Below are 19791 nucleotides of genomic sequence, written 5' to 3'. Positions count from 1 at the left end.
TGTAGATTGCTTTGGGTAGTAATGACATTTTCACAATGTTTATTCTTCTGATCCATGAACAGGGAATGTTTTTCCATTTCTTGGTGTCTTCTTCAATCTCTTTCATAAGTTTTCTATAGTTTTCATCATATAGGTCTTTTACATCCTTGGTTAGGTTTATTCCTAGGTATTTGATGGTTTTTCGTGCAATCATGAATGGGATCAGTTTCTTAATTTCTCTTTCAGCTGCTTCATTTTTGGTGTATAGGAATGCAACTGATTTCTGTACATTGGTTTTGTACCCTGCGACTTTACTGAATTCATGGATCAGTTCTAGAAGGCTTCTGGGGGAGTCTGCCTGGTTTTCCATGTAGAGTATCATGTCATCTGCAAAAAGGGAAAGTTTGACTTCTTCCTTGCCAATTCTGATGCCTTTTATTTCTTTTTGTTCTCTGATTGCTGATGCCAGAACTCCCAGCACTATGTTAAACAACAGTGGTGAGAGTGGCAATATTCTTAAAAGGACATAAACTATAAAGATTTGGGGCACCTGGGTGTCTCAGTCTGTTAAGTGTTTTACTTCATCTCAGGTCATAATCTCATGGTTCACAAATTTGAATCCAATGTCAGGCTCTGTATTGACAGGTCAGAGCCTGGAGCCTGCTTCAAATTCTGTGTGTCCCTTTCTCTCTCTGCCCCTCCTCCACTCATTCTCTCTCTCTCTCTCTCTCTCTCTCTCTCTCTCTCTCTCTCTCAAAAGTAAATAAACATTTAACAAAAACTACAAAAATTAGTGTTTCAGGAAGAAGCAAGTAAGATATTTCCTTCTCAGAGAAAATGGTAGAGTTTATAGATCCTTCTTGGCCCAAACTTATTTAACCAACATGTGTTTTCTTTGGTTCCTTGACCTCTTCCTTCAGTTGTTATGCTATAGGAGTTCTATTAAATAACATCTGAAGAAGATATATTTCTTATTATTCTCCACAAAATATCAAATATTAATAAAAGACCCAGATTAGAACAAAGTGTGAAAGTGGTTATGCAGTCAACATTTAAATTCTAATGTCAGCCTAAGTCCTAAGTGTATATTAAGTACTTGGGAAGAAGGAGGAAATAGATAATTTAAACTCATTTTAGGACACCTTGGAGTAAAATTATCATTCCTCCCTTAATAGTTTAAGAAAGTAATCAAAATGTTAGGATGGTGAACATCTCCACCAAAATCCTACATACCCAGGGTGTTTAAGAAGTGACTCTATTAATTAAAAATACAATTAAAAAGCAGCACACACATTAACAACTGCACACCCCCCCCCTTCTTGAGGAAGATAATCATGATCCATGTGAAAGGATCAATACAATAAAAACAAACAAACAAAAAACCCTTAAAATAAAGAAACTTGACCTGAAGGCTGGGGGGAACGTTGTAGTATTATAGAGACTAGAAATAGTCTTATAATATTTTACATATAATCTCAGACTTTGGAATATAACAATATCATTTTAAAGTATTGATGACTAAATGGACTCAGCAAACACAGGACAACACTGTCCAATAGAAATACAATGTGAGTCATAAAAGTAATGTTAAATTTTTTACAAACCATTTTAAGTAATATTAAAAAGTAGAGAATAAATTTAAATAATAGAATGTTTAACTCAATACATTGAAAATGTTTCCATTTCACCATATAATTAATGCAAAACAATTACTGAGACATTTTACATTCACCTTCGCATATGAAGTCTTTGAAATTCAGTGTGTATTTTACACTTGGACATTTCAATCCAGACTAGCCACATTTCAGGTGCTCAGCAGTCACAGGAGGCTACTGGCCACTGTGTCAACCTGAGCAGGTCTGGGGTATGACAGGTCTGGCAGCATCTTTCCCTCACTCTTCATTCTATTCCAGCCACCTGGGTCGGAGGAGGTTACATCAATGGGACAGCTGAAGCAGTGTATGTACCAGACTATGGTCTAGCTTGGGCTCAGGCACCAATTGGATATTCTCTTAGCCTGATTTTAGGTAAGTGAAAGTTTAAACCTTAGTGACAAACTCAGTAGAGCATAAAGAACAGAAGTACAAATAACAGGTGAAATAACAAGTCAAATGTGAATAACTATTGTGGAAAACAGGGTTATCAGAATTCGCTCAAGTAGTGGTTACCAGAAATCAGTAATACTAGGGCTTAGATTATTTGATCTCTTTGTTATGGAATATGTTTTTAGTTCCTTGATCTGATGGCAAGAGAATAGTCAATTTCCTAACATATGATTTTTTTCTTTCAAAAATAGTGGAGAGATATAATTAACAACCAACCAACTTGAATTGTACCTGAATTTCTTTTTGTACATCAAACTGGGAAAAGGTCAAGAATATTATATAACAGAGTCCCTAATGTTTTTTGAACTTAAAATACTTTTATTGAATCTTGTGATTAATCAGTGTCTAAATGTTATGCTGGGTGATACAAAGGCATTTTTAATGAATGCCGGGCTGGACCATGTTTCAATACACATGCCTCAGACATTCCATTCAATGGCTCTTTGGATGCATACAATGACAAATGTATCAAGAAAGTCATGTTTGGTTGCTAAGCATGTCTTGGTTCTCTTTTCACAGTGTATTTCAAGCTGGTTCCTCCATACATATAAATGTTCTAAAAAATTTATTTCCCTTGAGAAATTATAAAATAATATAATGTTGGCAAAGACTATTATATTCTCATAAACACTTGTTTAATTTCTTTTAGGTGGTTTGTTCTTTGCAAAGCCTATGCGTTCCAGGGGATATGTGACCATGTTAGACCCATTTCAGCAGATCTATGGAAAACGCATGGGTGGACTTCTATTTATTCCTGCGCTAATGGGAGAAATGTTTTGGGCTGCAGCCATTTTCTCTGCCTTAGGTAAGGACCTCTGCCTCTTACTCCCTTCAGTCACAGGTCAGGCTACCTGCAACTTCCCTCACCTGAATTAATGCAACTATCTCCCTGCTTATGGTTCTGCCCTCTTCCTCTAGTCTGCACATCCTTATAAAACAGAAATCTGATAGTGTCCCTTCCCTGCCACTTTCTAAACTTTTAAGTGGACCCATAAAGCTTTTCATGATGTAGGCTCTGGTTCCTTTCATCATCATCCCCCGAAACCCCCCCCCACGCCCGCTTCCTGATTCTTCCAGAATTATAGACCTCCTCTCTTGCCTCTGACACTGTGCAAGCCCAGGTGCCCTCTGCTTTGGACTCCTTTCTGCCCTTCCATTTTGCACATTTGCCTAACTAACCAGGAAATGTCCATAGTCTTCTTATAGATGTCACTTCCTTGGACCAGTAATCCTGACCTTGCTGGATGCCTTTCCTATGGGCTTCCTTAGATCCCTACAGTTTCGTTTTCATTGAACTTGTTACTCTGTATTATTATGTGCCTGTTTATCTATATCATGCCCAAATCTAACCTCTCAAAGGGGATTCTAAATTTCTTGAAGGTAGGACTTGTATCTTGTTAACAGTTGTTATCTTATGATGAATGAATGAATGAATCATCTATGGCTATACTTTCTTCAGAAGAAGAAAAACAACATTATTTCCTTTCTCAGTGTAATCTTAGTACATCCTAAGTACTGGGTTGTAGATATGCTTAGGGATATAGAAAATAAACTTAGTCTCCTTAGGGTCTAACTTACTACCAAGACCAATTAATGCTAAGAACAACCTATCCTTGGCCCATCGGTTCTCAGCCCACGTGCAAGGTTTAGAAAACAAAATGATGGGAGATTGGTCAGGCTCAATAACCTGGCTTTTTATCAAGGGGAAATATAAACCATTTCACTGAGTGCTGAGTTCCTTCTTGATGATTAATAGAGTTGGAAGTTCCACAATCTTCCTCAGAGAGCTATATCCATGTTTGATATCCTGATATCCATGTATGTTTCTCTCCATCTCTTCTTACAAATGAAGATATAGGGCTTACGTCCATAGCTAGACCCTAAGTGGTCAAAGCAAAGTAAGATAAGATGAAGTTCCCACTATGGTGTATATTCTAGACTACAATCTTATCTTTTGGCTTCAGTTTTATCATCATATCTGACTTCTGTGATGTCACATATTAGTTTATACTACGTTTCATGCCATTATTTTTCAAACTCCCATATAATCTTATCTTCTTGGTCTCCAACTATAAAATGAAGGAATGATTTGATGTAGAAAAGGAAAGAGTTTGATAGCTATAAAATATTGTAATAACTCAGTAGAAAATGTTGCACTTTCTTGGTACTATATAATATTCCACAACTACCACTGCACTTATATCCTAATGAAATTATGTGTAAAAATGCATCTCCTTTCCTACCTTCCTCTCATTAGCCAAGAAGCAAAGGTAGTTTTTCATTGGTTTCAACACTAGAAAATGTTGGTTTTAAGAAAAAACTGCCTGCTGAGATATTTTAAAAGGAGTGGGCTGAATAGCTAACAGAATGAACACAAAATGTTCACTCTTATAGAATACAGATCAATTTACGTAACTGAATCCTGAAGGGAGAATTGAAATAATAAACTAATATTTCTAAAGTATTTTGGAAATATAAACGTGAACCAAACTCTGAGCTTTGCTGCAGTTAGTTATTATTGTGTGTGTGTGTCTACATCTGTGGGTTATGTCACTATATGTGTAAAATGCGTTGATATCTATATATCCCTCTCTACGCAGATGCACACACATATCAAAGACAGGCATAAAAAATATTGTTGCTATTGCGTGAAATATATGCTCTGGTAAAGAGAATATGTATTTTTAAAATAACACATATTTTCTTCAAAAATAATAGTTGGACATAATTCAAAATTAGTGCTTATTAGAAATAACTTGGAATACTTAAGAATAGACAAATATAACATCTATTATCACCTTCTTGTGAATGTAATGAAACTTAAGAGAATTTAAACTATCTTCTTGTCATAATTGGACAACATTCTTTACATGAAATTTTAAAGAAATATATATTTACACTTCTCACAGCTCAAATTCAGTGAATTTTTATAACTTTATTTTTATTTTTATGGCTTCATGAGGAAACTAATATTTCATAGCAGATTTGGAAGTGTAACTTTGATTTTAGTCACTACATAGATGGTATTATTTAGAAAATATTTTAGATAAAAAACATCGCAATCTTAATAGCGATAGAAAAGTGGGTGATTTCTTTAAAACCACTGAGAGACTTGGGGTGCCTGGGTGGCTCAGTTGGTAGAGTATGTGACTCTTAATATCAGGGTTGTGAGTTCAAGCCCCATGTTGGGTGCGGAGCCTACTTTAAAAAAAAGAAGGGGCACCTGGGTGGCTCAGTCATTAAGCATCTGACTTCGGCTCAGGTCATGATCTCATGGTTCGTGAGCTCAAGATCTGCTTCACGTGTGCATGAGCCCTGCCCCTCTACCTCTCTCTCTCTCTTTATCTCTCTACCCAATGCTCATACCTCTCTCTCTCTTAAAAAATTAATTAAAAAAAACATTTTTATTCCACAAAGTGGAACAAGGCAGTAATGGAATGCAGTTGGGTGTATGTTGTATGGTGAGTGTTGTGAAATGAAAGCAACTAATTGTTAACTGAGCATTTCTTTGCTAAATTTCTAAACCTTTATTGCCTGAGATAGTTGATATAACATGGCTACAACCTGATGCTATGACCTAACCTGTGGGTAGAGTCTCCAAAAACAAAAACAAAAGCACAAAAATGGCAGGCATGTGTGTTGGGTAAAGTGTTAATGACCTGCAAAGATTAAGGGAGGGAGGAGTGTTTGTCCTAGGTTTGATTACCACCTGTGCTATTTTTATTTCCAGTTTATTTTGAGTATCTGTTACCTAAATGACAATAATCATAACATTTATCTCAAAGGATTGTAAAGATTTAATGAGAAATTCTATGTAATATACTTCATAAATTGCAGGTCTATGCAAACATAATCTATGCCTATTTTATTAAAATCTCTATTTGCTAAAACAAACAAACAAACAAACAAAAAAACACTGAGTTAAAACCAAATGGCAATATTTACCAGGATCCAAATCTTTAAAATCCTAGTCTAGTGATCTTTCTTCTATAACATACAGCCTCCCTCCCTACCTTGTGGGGGTATGGAATTAATAAAAATGTCAGTAATGGGTAGAAAATGAAATGGTAGCCCAAAAAGGCAGGATAATAATTGTACTTTTCATAATTGCTGAGATATGACTTGGAAATATTGTTGTTAAAGTTGAGGACCAGACCAAAAGAAGATTGGCAAAGAATTGCAACTAAAGCTCCAACATGAAGCAAAAACTCAGTCCATTATCCAAAGTCACCACCTTTGGACTGATCCGAATTGAGCACCTGCCCTCATCTTTACCCTCTAATGCCAGATTTTTGTTTTATTGATTCAGTTTTACTCATAAAAATAATTTAATTTTGTTACCAAAGCCAAAGAACTAAGAACAAAATTCTTGAAAAATATTTTATATTGTTATGTTAGATCAAGCTATTTTATATTGCTCCTTGAGAAAATGGATTTTCCTCTCTGGTGGGTTGCATATGCTATTAGCATACATTTTAGGAGTGGTAGCAGAACATAAGATTGCAATTAATGATGCCAAAAAAAATCACATATTTGTTGCACGTGTGTTAGTATTCCTATAATTTCTGTGTTTAACAATATGAAACATAAATTATGTAACTTTTGAGGACAATGAAGAAAGGGTTGTAAAACAGCAGGTGAATTTAAACTGGAAGTCCAAGAACCGTAGTGGTCCAGTGTGGATATCCTCATATTCTCATTGGATATACAGACACCAAAACCACATAAACAGTCAGAAAGTAAGAAAAACATGAATTTTATTTCTAAGGCAGATTTAAAATTCTGATAAGGAAATTACTTAAAAATATGATGTTGAAATCTAGAGTTCTTCAATATGTTGGTGTCCTACCAGCAGGACTGGATTAAAATTAATAGTTCTATTACTTTATCTTACAAAGTTGCCTTAAACCTTGGCACTTTATACCATCTGTCATCTAAGAAAAGCTAGTAGGGGTCAGAGTTAATGCAAAATGGAAAATGAATATAATATTCATTTATATTACAATTAAACTGTAAAATGTGGAAATGGGTGATTGTGCTTATCTCATGAATAAAGTAAGTATATTGCATATATTCAATTAAAGTCTGTTTTAGGTAGCTAGTAAAATGATTATAAGTTCTTTTTTTTTTAAGTTTATTTATTTTGAGACAGACAGAGGGAGTGCAAGCAGTAGAGGGGCAGAGAGATAGGGAGAGACAGAGAATCCCAAGCAGGTTCCACACTACACCTGCAGAGCCCCACGCAGGGCTTGAACTCACCAACCATGAGATCATGACCTGAACTGAAACCAAACTTGGATGCTTAACCAACTGAGCCACCCAGGTGCCTAGGCAAGTTCTTATAATAGTATTAAATTTAATGGAGTTCTATCATCAATTTTGGGCTTCCCTACATATGTAAATTACTTATGCACTAATTTCAGGAAGGAAAAATATTTTACAGATTTTAAGATTTCAATATGAAAATTCACTCTGACTATTATTATCCAATACATTTCACATGACATATAGGTACTACTTGCTGGTACTGAACAGTCAACATACCCTTGAACAGAAAGTGGAATCCATTTGAGTACCTTGACCACAGCTTTCTCTTGTCTGCTTTCTTCAGGAGCCACCATCAGCGTGATCATTAACGTCAGTGTGCAAGCTTCTGTCATTGTCTCTGCGCTCATTGCTACTCTGTACACGCTGGTGGGTGGTCTCTACTCCGTGGCCTACACTGATGTAGTTCAGCTTTTCTGCATCTTCATAGGCCTGGTAAGTAGGGCCATTCACAGACTTTCTTTCTTCCTTTCCCTTCCTTCTTCCTTCTAAAAGATAATGTGGTATTTTATACTAACTCAGCAAAATTGAATAGAAATGTTATTTTCCACCATGAGTAATACATAGTAAGTTGTGTACCATTTGAAACTTTAAATTTCTCATTGAATTAATTGGATGAAAGCCTCTAGTCTTTTAGTTGGATTTTGACAGAAAATATAACTTCAGTTTAATTCTTAGAAAGGTCTAGAGCTTCCTTTCCTTCATGTCCACATTGGATGGAAACTTATGTATGCTCTTCCTTGAGTTTGAAGGCAAAAAAAAAAAAAAAAACTTTACTCAGAGTTAAAATGTCAATGTCAGTGCTTACCTGCATTAGTCTCTTAACTTTCCCTTGTATTAGTTTTAATTTCATAAGACTGCTCATAAAACAGAAACTATCCCATTGGAAAAACTGTGGGTTTCAATATTTATTATCACTATTTGGGGTCTAAAAACAAAGAAAAGGCATGAGATTTATTATGTATTGCTTGTAAGCCCTAAATTAAGTTAGGTAATATGTGTATGTTTATTCAGTAAAAGGTACTGAATTATGAGACATGAATATTATTGGTATTATATTAAAAGTGCTTTTGTGTTTTACCTGCACATTTTAGTCAATGTCGAGCCCTTGTAAACTCAACATCTTAAAATGTGAAGACTGTATTATTATTCATGTAATAATATCCAACACCTGAGACACATCTAAGGAAGTATAGAGAAAATGGTGTGACCACTCCGTGCGGGGCGCTGCAGTGAGGTCAGACATGAGTATGTTATCTCAACTGTGTGGCCTATAGGGGTGGTACCAGTGTAGAAAGTCCACAGACAGAGCACACTGAGACTGTACATCATGACTCACTTTCTACAGATGATTAAAGCACCCTTGAGCCTCCTCTTTTTTCCTTATTTTTCTCATAATAAAAAACTCTTCACCCTATATTAGTGTTTACACTAGACAGTCAGAAGTGAAAAAATGAAGTTGAATCTCAGACTTATTTTTTTGTTTTTTTTGTTTTTGTTTTCTAGCATCATTAATAACGGAGGAAAATATTTAAAATAACTTACTACAATTAAAATTACAGTTCAGCCACAAATTAACATATGTTAACAATGATCATAATATTTCTTTTTTCCCCTAAAATCTATGTGCATTTCATGGAATTTCATTCATTGTCTTTTAATTGAAATTTAAGTATATTTAATTTGCTCAATGACTCCTACTTTTTTATTTTTAAGTTGCCAAAGGCAAGTGGGCAGTGCTGAAATTTGGAATTCTCTTTAGCATCATCATACACTTAGAGAAATAAATCTGTTCATAACTTTGGAGGCAAGGTTGGTTTGGCATCTCATAGTTGATGCACTTGGCATTCTAACAAACACAACCTCAGGGGATGAAGTCATTTATTGATGATAAATCTAATTCCTCATTGCTTTGCATGAGACCAGAATGTAAAATGCACAGGTGCTTATATCAAGCACAAAGTCAGTACAAAGATGATAGGTCAAATATATGTGGGCATAGATGTTAGTGTGCTTTTCTGGTGCAAACTATAACTAAACTGATAGGGAACCAAGTTATCTTGGTTATTAGTTAATGGTCTATTGCTATTGCTTTAACTGAATAAAAGGCCAAGAATGGCTTGTTTTTCAACCTTCGAATGGCTATATGTGCATACATAATCAATGATCAAATCACATCTTACCATTTCCTTTTCTCAGATTCTCCAATTCTGTTGATTTTATCATCATCCTTGGAGGTCCACAACTATAAACTTGAGGTTCATCTGTTCATTTTCCCTCTTTGACCTCTCTTCCCACTGTATTCTAAGGGCTGTTGAATCTCTGTTCAGAATCCTTTTTAGTACCAAAGTCTTTCTTTTTCCAAGATCATCACTCTATTTCAGGCCTTTACTTGAGTCGTATGAGTGTATCTATTGCTTTTTCTGACTTCTCCTTCTCCTAAGCTCACTGTTCATATCTAGAAATTAAAATGCAGAAGAAATCTTTCTTTAAAACTCAGGAAAAACAACAGGTGCTGGTGAGAGTGTGGAGAAAGGAGAAGCCTCTTACACTAATGGTGGGAAAGCAACAGGTGCAGCCACTCTGGAAGACAGTATGGAGGTTCCTCAAAAAGTTAAAAATAGAACTACCCTGCATTCCAGCAATCACACTACTAGGTATCTACTAAGAATACAAAAATTCTAATTCAAAGGCATACATGCACTCTGATATTTACAGTAGCATTATCTACAATAGGCAAATTATGGAAAGAACCCAAATGTCCACCGAATGATGAATGGATAAAGAAGATCTGACCTGTATATGTAATGGAATATTACTCAGCCAGAAAAAGGAGTGAAATCTTGCCATTTGCAATGACATGGATGGAGCTAGACAGTATTATGTTAAGTAAAATAAGTCAGTCAAAAAAGGCAGATACCATGTGATTTCACTCATATGTGGAATTTATGAAACAAAACAAGCATACAAAAACCATGGCAAACCAAGAAATAGACTCTTAACTATAGAGAACAAACTGATGGTTACCAGAGGGGAGGTGGGTTGGGGGACAGATGAAAGAGGTGATGGGCATTATGGAGGGAACTTCCCGTGATGAGCACCAGGTGTGGTAAGTATATAACTGTTCACCTGAAACGACTTTTACTGTATATTAACTAACTTTAAAACTTTTTAAAAAACTTAGAAGAAATGCCTCTAGCTTCAAGTTGCCTGCAAAACAAAACAAAAATCCCTCAGCTTGCAATTCAAATTTCTCTCCATATATTTATGTTTATCTAAAGTCTCATTTCCCTAAGCCACTTGTCACTCAACAGATGTGTGTTCTCTTCTTGGCCTTGTTCCACCTAGATGGTCTCCCCATCACTTCCTTCTTCTTGTTTTAGCACTGGACTCACCCTGAAGGTTTGTCTCACATACCAAGTCCTCAGTCAGGTCTTTTCTTGTCACTTTAAAAATTGGACAGCTCTAATACAAAGAAAACACTAAGTGTTTATATATCAATATACTCAATGTTCCCAAATTTAACGTTTTCTTCCCAAAGGTTTGTTGACTGCTCTTATAGTTGATATGATAGGGTGTAAATAAACACAGGTGTAGATAATATGTTACTCTTACTTTTGTAAATAAGTATTTCATGGCATCCCACAGAGAACTTGATTCCAAGTTCTTCTCTGACTGACTAATACGAACAACCGAGCTATGTGGTCCATGAGAAAACAAAATATGTGGCTAACCTTGCATGTATTAGACAGGTAAAAATCGTAGCTTAATATTTTCATGTTTCTCTTTGGTTGCAGTGGATCAGTGTCCCCTTCGCCCTGTCACATTCTGCAGTTGCCGACATTGGGTACACTGCTCTTCACACCAAGTACCAAAAGCCTTGGCTGGGGACCATTGAATCATTTGAAATCTACACTTGGCTTGATAGTTTTCTATTGTTGGTAAGTAATGCCCTTAACTAAGAAATGTAGTCTCATTTTTCCTAAAATTGAATGCATTTTTAAGATTTTAAGGTTTATATATAAATTTCACCTATTGGCTTATGTCTGTTTCTGCACTGACTACTTCCTGTTGGAAGTCTGGAGCCACTTTCTGACTGATAGCTGATTAGTGTCAAAGTGGAGAGAGAGTGAAGCCTTCAAGAGACAATGTCCATGGGGTAATATATGTTGTGTCCCTATTTCTCCTGTGCTTTCATTGAAGAACACTATGCCCTACCCCCCAAGTACCTCCTCATTCTGAAGCCAAGCCTTCTAAAAGTTTTAATTTGTATTTTGGGTTAAGACATTACAACCAACTTCTTCTGAAATAAGTAACCCATTCAATCTCTAATTACTGAGTAAGTAAATTAGTCATGCCATAAGGTCTTTAGTGCAGACAAAAATTGGAAAAGAAGATGTCTTTCAAGAAAGATGCCAAGATAGGGATCTTGGGAAGTCAGAGATAGCTTAGAAACTTGGCAGAACTTTGGGGTGAAGGTGTTGGCAATGAACGGTGGGGCAGAGTAGAAATAAAAGCAGATCACAGATTGAGGAAACACAGGAAAACCAAAAGAAACTACCAGATATTGTGATTTTGCTACTTGGATTGATTACTTACAAAACTCAAACACTTACTTTGATTTCAAAGTAAGAAATAGGTTAACATTTATATCAAAATTAAGGGGGAAATGGTTTATTTTTGTTTCCTTTTTAGAGGGTTCACATTACTTTGTGATTTCAGGTTGCCATTATGGCACTTTGCTAAATTTCAGCTCTGAAGGTATATGTGCCTCTCCTAGTAAAGCATTTCCTGGTAAGAAGACAGGAAAACAAGTTGTTTACAGTGGTGGCGAGGAGAGCTTCTTTCCCAAGGATTGTTAAGAAATGTATTGACTGACATTTTTCTAGATTGGATCATAATTATGAATTGAATGTAGAATGGGGCTAAATATTCTGTGTGTATGAACTTATATCTGCATGGCAGATGTATTTATGGTTACATGGAGGAGATTATGGCACTACGAGAAGGTAGGCAATTTGTTGATAATCACACCGTTATCTGAGTGAAGGATTGAAATAGAGAATCAAGACCCAAAAGTTATTTCTCCTACACCACACTTTAGTCCTCTGATTTACAGATCTTAAAGATAAGGCATTATATCCAATGACTGCTAAGGTTTCTTCCACCTCAAAAAGTTATATGACTAAGTAATGACCATTCTTCAAATGTAACACAAGAGAAAGTGAAATAATAGACAATGAATGAAGCCTCCAAATGTTTCACCCGTGGTGTCCAACCTTACAATTGTCTCTCTGAACTTCAACTTGTCATAAATGATTTATGGACTCCTGCTCTGGATACCTTCAAGGTATCTTCCAGCCTCATCCTGAACCTGCTCACTGACAGCATTCCTCACCTGGCCCGTTGTGATGGCTCTTCATGGTCTCGCTGCAGCAGCCCACCTGCATCTCACTTCTCGAGACCAATCTCCCACCTCACCATCAGACCTTCTGTTTGTCTATGGAGGTCAGATTTCACCTCATTTACAAAGCTCTGATGACTTAAATACAGAGAGACTGGCATGTAAATTATGGTGTATAGATTCATATTAATTATTGATGATTGTTCATTGGCATAGAAAATGTTAATAATATACATACAGTCCTGACTTATCATGGTTTGAATTAACAGGTTCTCAACTTTACAGTGGTGTGAAAGTGATAGCATTCAGTAGAAACCATACTTTGAATTTTGATCCTTTCCCAGACTGGCAATATGTGGTATGATCCTCTCTCTTGTGATGCTGGGCAGCAGCAAACCAGTCACAGCTCCCAGCCAGACACGAGGGTAAACAACTGATACACTGACAAATATTCTGCACCCACACACCATGCTGTTTTTCACTTTCGGTCTAGTATGCAATAAATTATATGATATTCAACACTTTTTTATAAAGTAGGTTTTGTGTTAGATGATTTGCCTGATTGTAGGCTAATGTGAGTGTTCTGAGCACCTTTAAGGTAGGATAGATTGAGCTGTAATGTTCAGTGGGTTAGATGTATTAAATGCATTTTTTATTTTGACTTCAGATATTTTCAACATGCAGTGGCTTTACTGATATGTAACCCCACTGTAAGTCAAGGAAGATATGTATTGATTTACAGGTTGCAAACCAAAGGAAAAGTTTTTGAAAAATATAGACTTGAGGGATGAATTAAGTATTTTAGAATTTCTTCTTTTACTTTTTTTTTACATTTTTAGCTTTTGAACATGTATAGCTTCTATAAGGAGGAGATTGTTCTGTAATCAATATGTAATAAGCACTCCCATTGGCACATGTATGACAATGATAAACAATACATCCCAGAATTTAGAGCCCAATGAGAGGAAATTAAAGAAAAAACTTTAGTATGTTGTGATTCCATACATTGGGAAATTCATTCACCAGTTCACTCATGAAGAGTGACTATATGTGAGTCAGAGGACCATGGCAGTAATCACGGGGAAGGTGTTTCCCAGCCTCCTCTCTAGATGCCCCCACACACCCTGACCTTTAATTAAGCCAAAGACATGGCGATCTCATAGCTGCTTTTTTTTTTCTTTCTTCCATTTTCACCCTGGATTCTCCGCCAGGTTCTATCTTCTCTCTCCATCTCCATCTAGTGACACCTTCTCAGTGCTTCAGAACTGAGTCCCTGTTATTTCTGCAGCTGTTCCTGATTGCCATGCAGCTGTGGGTTTGCCCACCTTTCTCCTACCCTCTGTCACCCCCAAATAATTGTTTCACATTTTTCTTCCCATACATACTTCTTTATAGCAGGCAACAAATTACATTATAGTTCACTGTCTCCAAAATGTTTATGATTGTGTACCCTCAGTAAGAATTTGAAGACATCCCCCAGGCACCTGGGTGGCTCAGTCGGTTGAACGACCTACTCTTGGTGTTGGCTCAAGTCATGATCTCATGGTTCATGGCATCACATCCCACTTCAGGCTCAGTGCTGACAGCATGGATTCTCTCTCCCTGTCTCTCTCTCTCTCTCTCTCTCTCTCTCTCTCTCTCTGCCCCTACCCCACATTTATTCATTCTCTCTCTCTCTCAAAATAAATAAACATTTAAAAAAAAAAAAAGAACCTACAGATGACAACAAAGTTAAGGGTTCTGAGTAGTTGTAATGCAGCTTAAGGTAGGAAAATTAAAGAATAGAAAAGATTGTGTGATATAATTATGAAGGAAAAAAACGAGGAAATTCTGTACAGTTGAAAATGTGATGATCGCAATTAAGATGTTTGGCATGTATGAGAGCCATACAAATGACTACTGTGAATGTGACTGTAAAAAAAAACTTACTTAAAAAGTACCTCATAGATGTTATTTGCCTCTGATTCATTTGGAGTCCCTGTTGTTCCCCATGCAGATGCTGGGTGGAATCCCGTGGCAAGCCTACTTCCAGAGGGTCCTCTCTTCATCCTCAGCCACCTATGCTCAAGTGCTGTCATTCCTGGCAGCTTTTGGCTGCCTGGTGATGGCTTTACCAGCCATACTCATTGGGGCCATCGGAGCATCAACAGGTATATCTCTTGCAACTTTACTGAACTGACCTTTTGAGGCTTCACTGAAGTGACCAATCACTACCCAGTCTCCCTCCCTGTCCCATTTTCCCACTTATCCACACATAGTTGATAGTTTCTCATCATATTCATACACAGACCTTTGTTATAGCATTGAAACAATTGTATTTTAACTCCATGCCTCCAAACAGTTTTTGATTGCTGTCCCCACCAATAAAACATTTGTGAGCACAGCCCCCTCCCTCATGCTGGTGTACTTACCAATTGTGCATATGTAATCCTGTCAGTAATGATTCTCAACCAAGGTGCATGTTGACATCATCTGAGGAGGAGGAGGGACTCTTTAAAAAATACCTACTTCTATCCTATCTACAGGGGTTTTATTCTAATAATCTAAGATGCAGCCAGAGAGCAGTGTTTTTTAATGTATTTTTTTTCTTTATTTTTGAGAGACAGAGAGAGACAGCGCAAGCAGGGGAGGGTCAGAGAGAGAAGGAGACACAGAATCCGAAGCAGGCTTCAGGCTCTGAGCTAGCTGTCAGCAAAGAGCTAGACTGGGGGCTCAAACCCACTAACATTGAGATCATGACCTGAGCCCAAGCCTGAAGCTTAACCGACTGAGCACCCAGGTGCCCTAGAGAGCGGTGTTTTTTAAGCAGCTTCATGGGTCAAAGTGCAGCCCAAGTTGAGAGTCACTGGCTTAGAAATTTACCAGACACCTAAGGCCCAGTTTGAACGTGAGATTTCTGCTTTACACTTTTTATAGTTTGTTAATTAAAAGTTTTCTTTCTTGGAGAAATAAATAAATACGTTTGCAAGATAAAGATAAACTGAAGGCAGTAAGTCAATTAGAGAATAATTTACTCAAAATCAGTAAAAAGAACATTATGAAATTCTTATCTTTCAGTTAGCCTCTATCTAGAACATTTTTTAAATCTCTCCCTTTCTCTCTCTAAATAAACTGTAATTCATACATATATACTTGCATAAATAATGCAAAATTCTGGAAAATAATGCTGACCATGCTTAATTGATCATGCAATTCCTTCAATTATGATAAAAAACTTAAACTTCCTGAAATAAAAAATAGGCCTTATTTTATTTATAGTATCAATATCAGGTATAATTTCTGAGTTTTAAATTTTAAAACTTAAAAGTACATTTGCCTATTTTATTTTTTCAAAAAACCTTTTATATATTTCAAGAAACTTCATGTTGCTTACTTTGGCATTGTGGTTTTAAAAACTTTTTCAAACATTTACATACGTTCTTCTCTGTATGGCAATGTATGGTTGTATGATTTATGTACATAGTTTTTCTCTTTTTCTAATATTTATTTATTTTAGAGAGACATAGAGAGAGCCAGAGAGGGGAAGGGCACAGAGAGGGAGACAGGCTCTGTGCTGATAGCAGAGAACCCCATGCAGGGCTTGAACTCCTAACTGGTGAGATGATGACTTGAGCCAAAGTCCAACAACGTAACCAACTGCCATATTTATATAGTTTTTCTAAGTCAGCTTCACAGTGTTATTTTGTGAAGATCAAATAATTTGATAATATTTTGTAATTAAATTTTACTCCAAAGGCCAATCTATTGAATTAACTATAATTTGGTGAATTCCCAAATTTGGCTGAATATTATCATCATTCAGACATATGCAATCAGAATATTTCAGGATAGGGGTGGAGAACTCTGCATTTTAAGGGCATGCATGACAGATCCTAATGTTCATTCAGGTTTGCAAACCACTGGACTAATCCAATGATGATTCTTCCTTTTACTTCTTGCTGTAATAAGATCAAGCACTTGCCATCCTCTGCCCATTTTTTCCTATCCTCACAACTATCAAACTGGTTCATTGCTTTTAACAGCATGGCCCACAGATTTAGCCAGAGATGTGCTGCAAAACATTGCCTGAACACCTCTGATGCCCATGCCCTCCTGCTTCCTCAGAAGTCCTTTTACCTTTTATGTTTTGAGTTCTTTTAAGAGGAGTTCAACAACTTCCTGAAAATGTCAGCCTCATACCTGCACTTTCTACTCAATAAAACAAGGACTTTGCTTTATTTATCATTCCTCTTATTTCTAGTAAGTGGAATTCAATGCAAGAAGGAATTTACTTGGGAGGAAAATAATGCTGAGGGAGCTCTCAAACCAAGTTTATATACAGGAGAGAATGGATGAGAATAGCCTCACTGTTGTCTATCTGTGAATGCTTATATGACTAGAGACTGAGGACTGAAACAGTAAGTGTCCTCTCATATCTCCAACTGGCCAACAAAATACTCTATGCTTTTGTTTTGTAACATATGTTTTCTATGATTCTGTACAATTTGATGTCACAACTGCAGAAGAGAAATAGATAATAGACAGGTAAGTAGATAAATGAGCAGGTAGATAGATGATAAATAGCTGATGATAGATAGTTTATAGACATAGATAGACAGTCAGATAGGTAAGTAGGTAGGTAGATAGATAGATGGCAGGTCTTGTGAATAGGGCTAAGTGTAACCAAAACCCATTACAAGCCAGAATTTTATGTAAGACCATTTCACTTGACCAGTACATGAACTTCCTACTTACTTAGACCAACATACCATATATATAATACATGTATAATAATAATTATATATAATACAAAACATATACCTACTCAGACCACCAAAGTATATAATTTATAATTATACTAATTAGACTTCTCTGATCACACTAATTCATACATTCTGAATTTATTTCAAAAACTCCTAAAGAATAAGATGACTCCCAGATGGATAAAGAACATATGGTTCTTTAATTGTTTTTATATTTGTTGTTTCTATTCAACAGACTGGAACCAGACTGAATATAGGCCTCTAGATCCCAAGGCCAACAATGAGTCAGACATGATTTTACCAATTGTTCTGAAGTACCTCTGTCCTGTGTACATTTCCTTCTTTGGTCTCGGTGCAGTTTCTGCTGCTGTTATGTCATCAGCAGATTCTTCTATCTTGTCAGCAAGCTCCATGTTTGCCCGGAACATCTACCAGCTTTCATTCAGACAAAATGTAAGAACAGTCTTTTCAAGTGTAACATTATTGCTGTTGTCATCATTGCATTTATTGTATCTGTAATATTATGTATTTACTAATATTCTATATTAAAATCTGACCCTACTCTGATTAGGTACACAAGGTTAAATAATGCTGAATTCTATTTATGCTGTATGAATATTTTTAATGCATGTTACCATTTATGTTAGTACAGAAGGGAACAAACCAATAGAAACATTTTTCAAGAGGTACAGTCATATTGCTATAATTCACTATAAGAAACGTGAAGCAAAACATGGTAAGTACACTATTTGATGAGCATTTGTGTAGCATCTTCCCCACCCTAAACTTGAACTCCCAAGTCCATGTTTGTGAGAAAATAGCCTCTCAGTGTATCCTTATTGAATCAAGTAGGTGCAGAACAGTGCTATTGTGTCACTGAGCAGCCAGAAGCTCCTGTCCACCTTCTTCCTTCATTAAAGCTTTGTCTTTCTCTAGTTTTTCTAGGTCATAGTTAACAAAATGGTCCCACATCTTTTTAAGTGGCTGACCTTGAAGATGCTAGGACTCCTAGGAAAGAGGAAACAAGGGTGGGCCATGCATCCTCATGGCCACATAAGAACTATTTCTAAATATGAAAAGTATGTGAAATCCTCTCTTACATTATTATTCCCCTGTGACTGCACATTAGCCCCCCGCATGTTCAGGTAAAGGTGCAGCTGGCCTGTGCTTCCTGCACAAAACACACAGAAGAAACCTCATGAAGACCCATCAGAGAGGACACCTAGATTGCTTGGTTCCTATGCTGTTGTTTAGGTTAGCTTTGCCTGCTTTGAGCTATTTGAACCAGGGGAATTATTTAGACTCACTTTAAAGTACAGAAATGCATTCATTCTCCACCTAAATGAGCCCACACACTGTGTGAAAAGCTGTGACTATGGCAATTTCTTTCAGGCATCAGACAAGGAAATCATTTGGGTCATGCGAATCACGGTGTTCGTGTTTGGAGCTTCTGCCACAGCCATGGCCTTGCTGACGAAGACTGTGTATGGACTCTGGTACCTCAGCTCAGACCTCGTTTACATCATCATCTTCCCGCAGCTGCTCTGTGTGCTCTTCGTCAAGGGAACCAACACGTATGGGGCCGTGGCGGGTTATGTGTCTGGCCTTTTCCTGAGAATAACCGGCGGGGAGCCATATCTGTATCTGCAACCCTTAATCTTTTATCCTGGTTATTACTCTGATAAGAATGGCATATATAATCAGAGATTCCCATTTAAAACTCTTTCTATGGTAACCTCATTCTTATCCAACATTTGCATCTCCTATATGGCCAAATACCTATTTGAGAGTGGAAGCTTGCCACCCAAATTAGATATATTTGATGCTGTTGTTGCCAGGCACAGTGAAGAAAATATGGATAAGACAATTCTGGTCAAAAATGAAAATATTAAATTAGATGAACTTGCACCTGTGAAGCCCCGACAGAGCATAACTCTTAGCTCAACTTTTACCAATAAGGAAGCCTTTCTCAACATTGATTCAAGCCCAGAAGGTTCTGGGACTGAAGATAACTCCTAAAGACCCCATCCACGTAAAGTACTGCTTTCACAAACAGAGCGCTATAGCAAGCTAGTCTGGGAAGGATGGGCTAAGCATATAAAAATATATTTAAAAAATAAGCATCATTCAGGAGGACAAAAATCCATATAAAAGGGCAATTGCACAAATGCAAGCTAACCTGGAAGGAAGCATCTGTGAAAGAAACAGTTTGCTTTCTCATTGATATTTCTCATCA

General features: G+C 36.7%; 1 protein-coding gene across 1 annotated transcript in view; it reads left to right on the top strand.

The window, feature by feature from the left end:
• The window catches only part of SLC5A7 (solute carrier family 5 member 7), a 23037-nt gene extending 3447 nt beyond the window's left edge, over positions 1–19590 (top strand). The window contains exons 2-8 of the mRNA XM_029936198.1: positions 1893–2006; positions 2734–2889; positions 7696–7844; positions 11207–11350; positions 14810–14963; positions 17791–18008; positions 18948–19590. Coding sequence (XP_029792058.1) covers positions 1893–2006; positions 2734–2889; positions 7696–7844; positions 11207–11350; positions 14810–14963; positions 17791–18008; positions 18948–19574 — 1562 coding nt within the window. The 3' untranslated portion in view covers positions 19575–19590. The remainder of the gene's footprint in view (positions 1–1892; positions 2007–2733; positions 2890–7695; positions 7845–11206; positions 11351–14809; positions 14964–17790; positions 18009–18947) is intronic.
• The last annotated feature ends 201 nt before the right edge of the window (positions 19591–19791 follow it).

This window comes from Suricata suricatta, chromosome 4 (assembly GCF_006229205.1).
Source record: "Suricata suricatta isolate VVHF042 chromosome 4, meerkat_22Aug2017_6uvM2_HiC, whole genome shotgun sequence".
Taxonomy (NCBI): Eukaryota; Metazoa; Chordata; class Mammalia; order Carnivora; family Herpestidae; genus Suricata; species Suricata suricatta.
The sequence above is the reverse complement of the archived record's forward strand: the minus strand, read 5'-3'. Positions and strand labels throughout refer to the sequence as shown.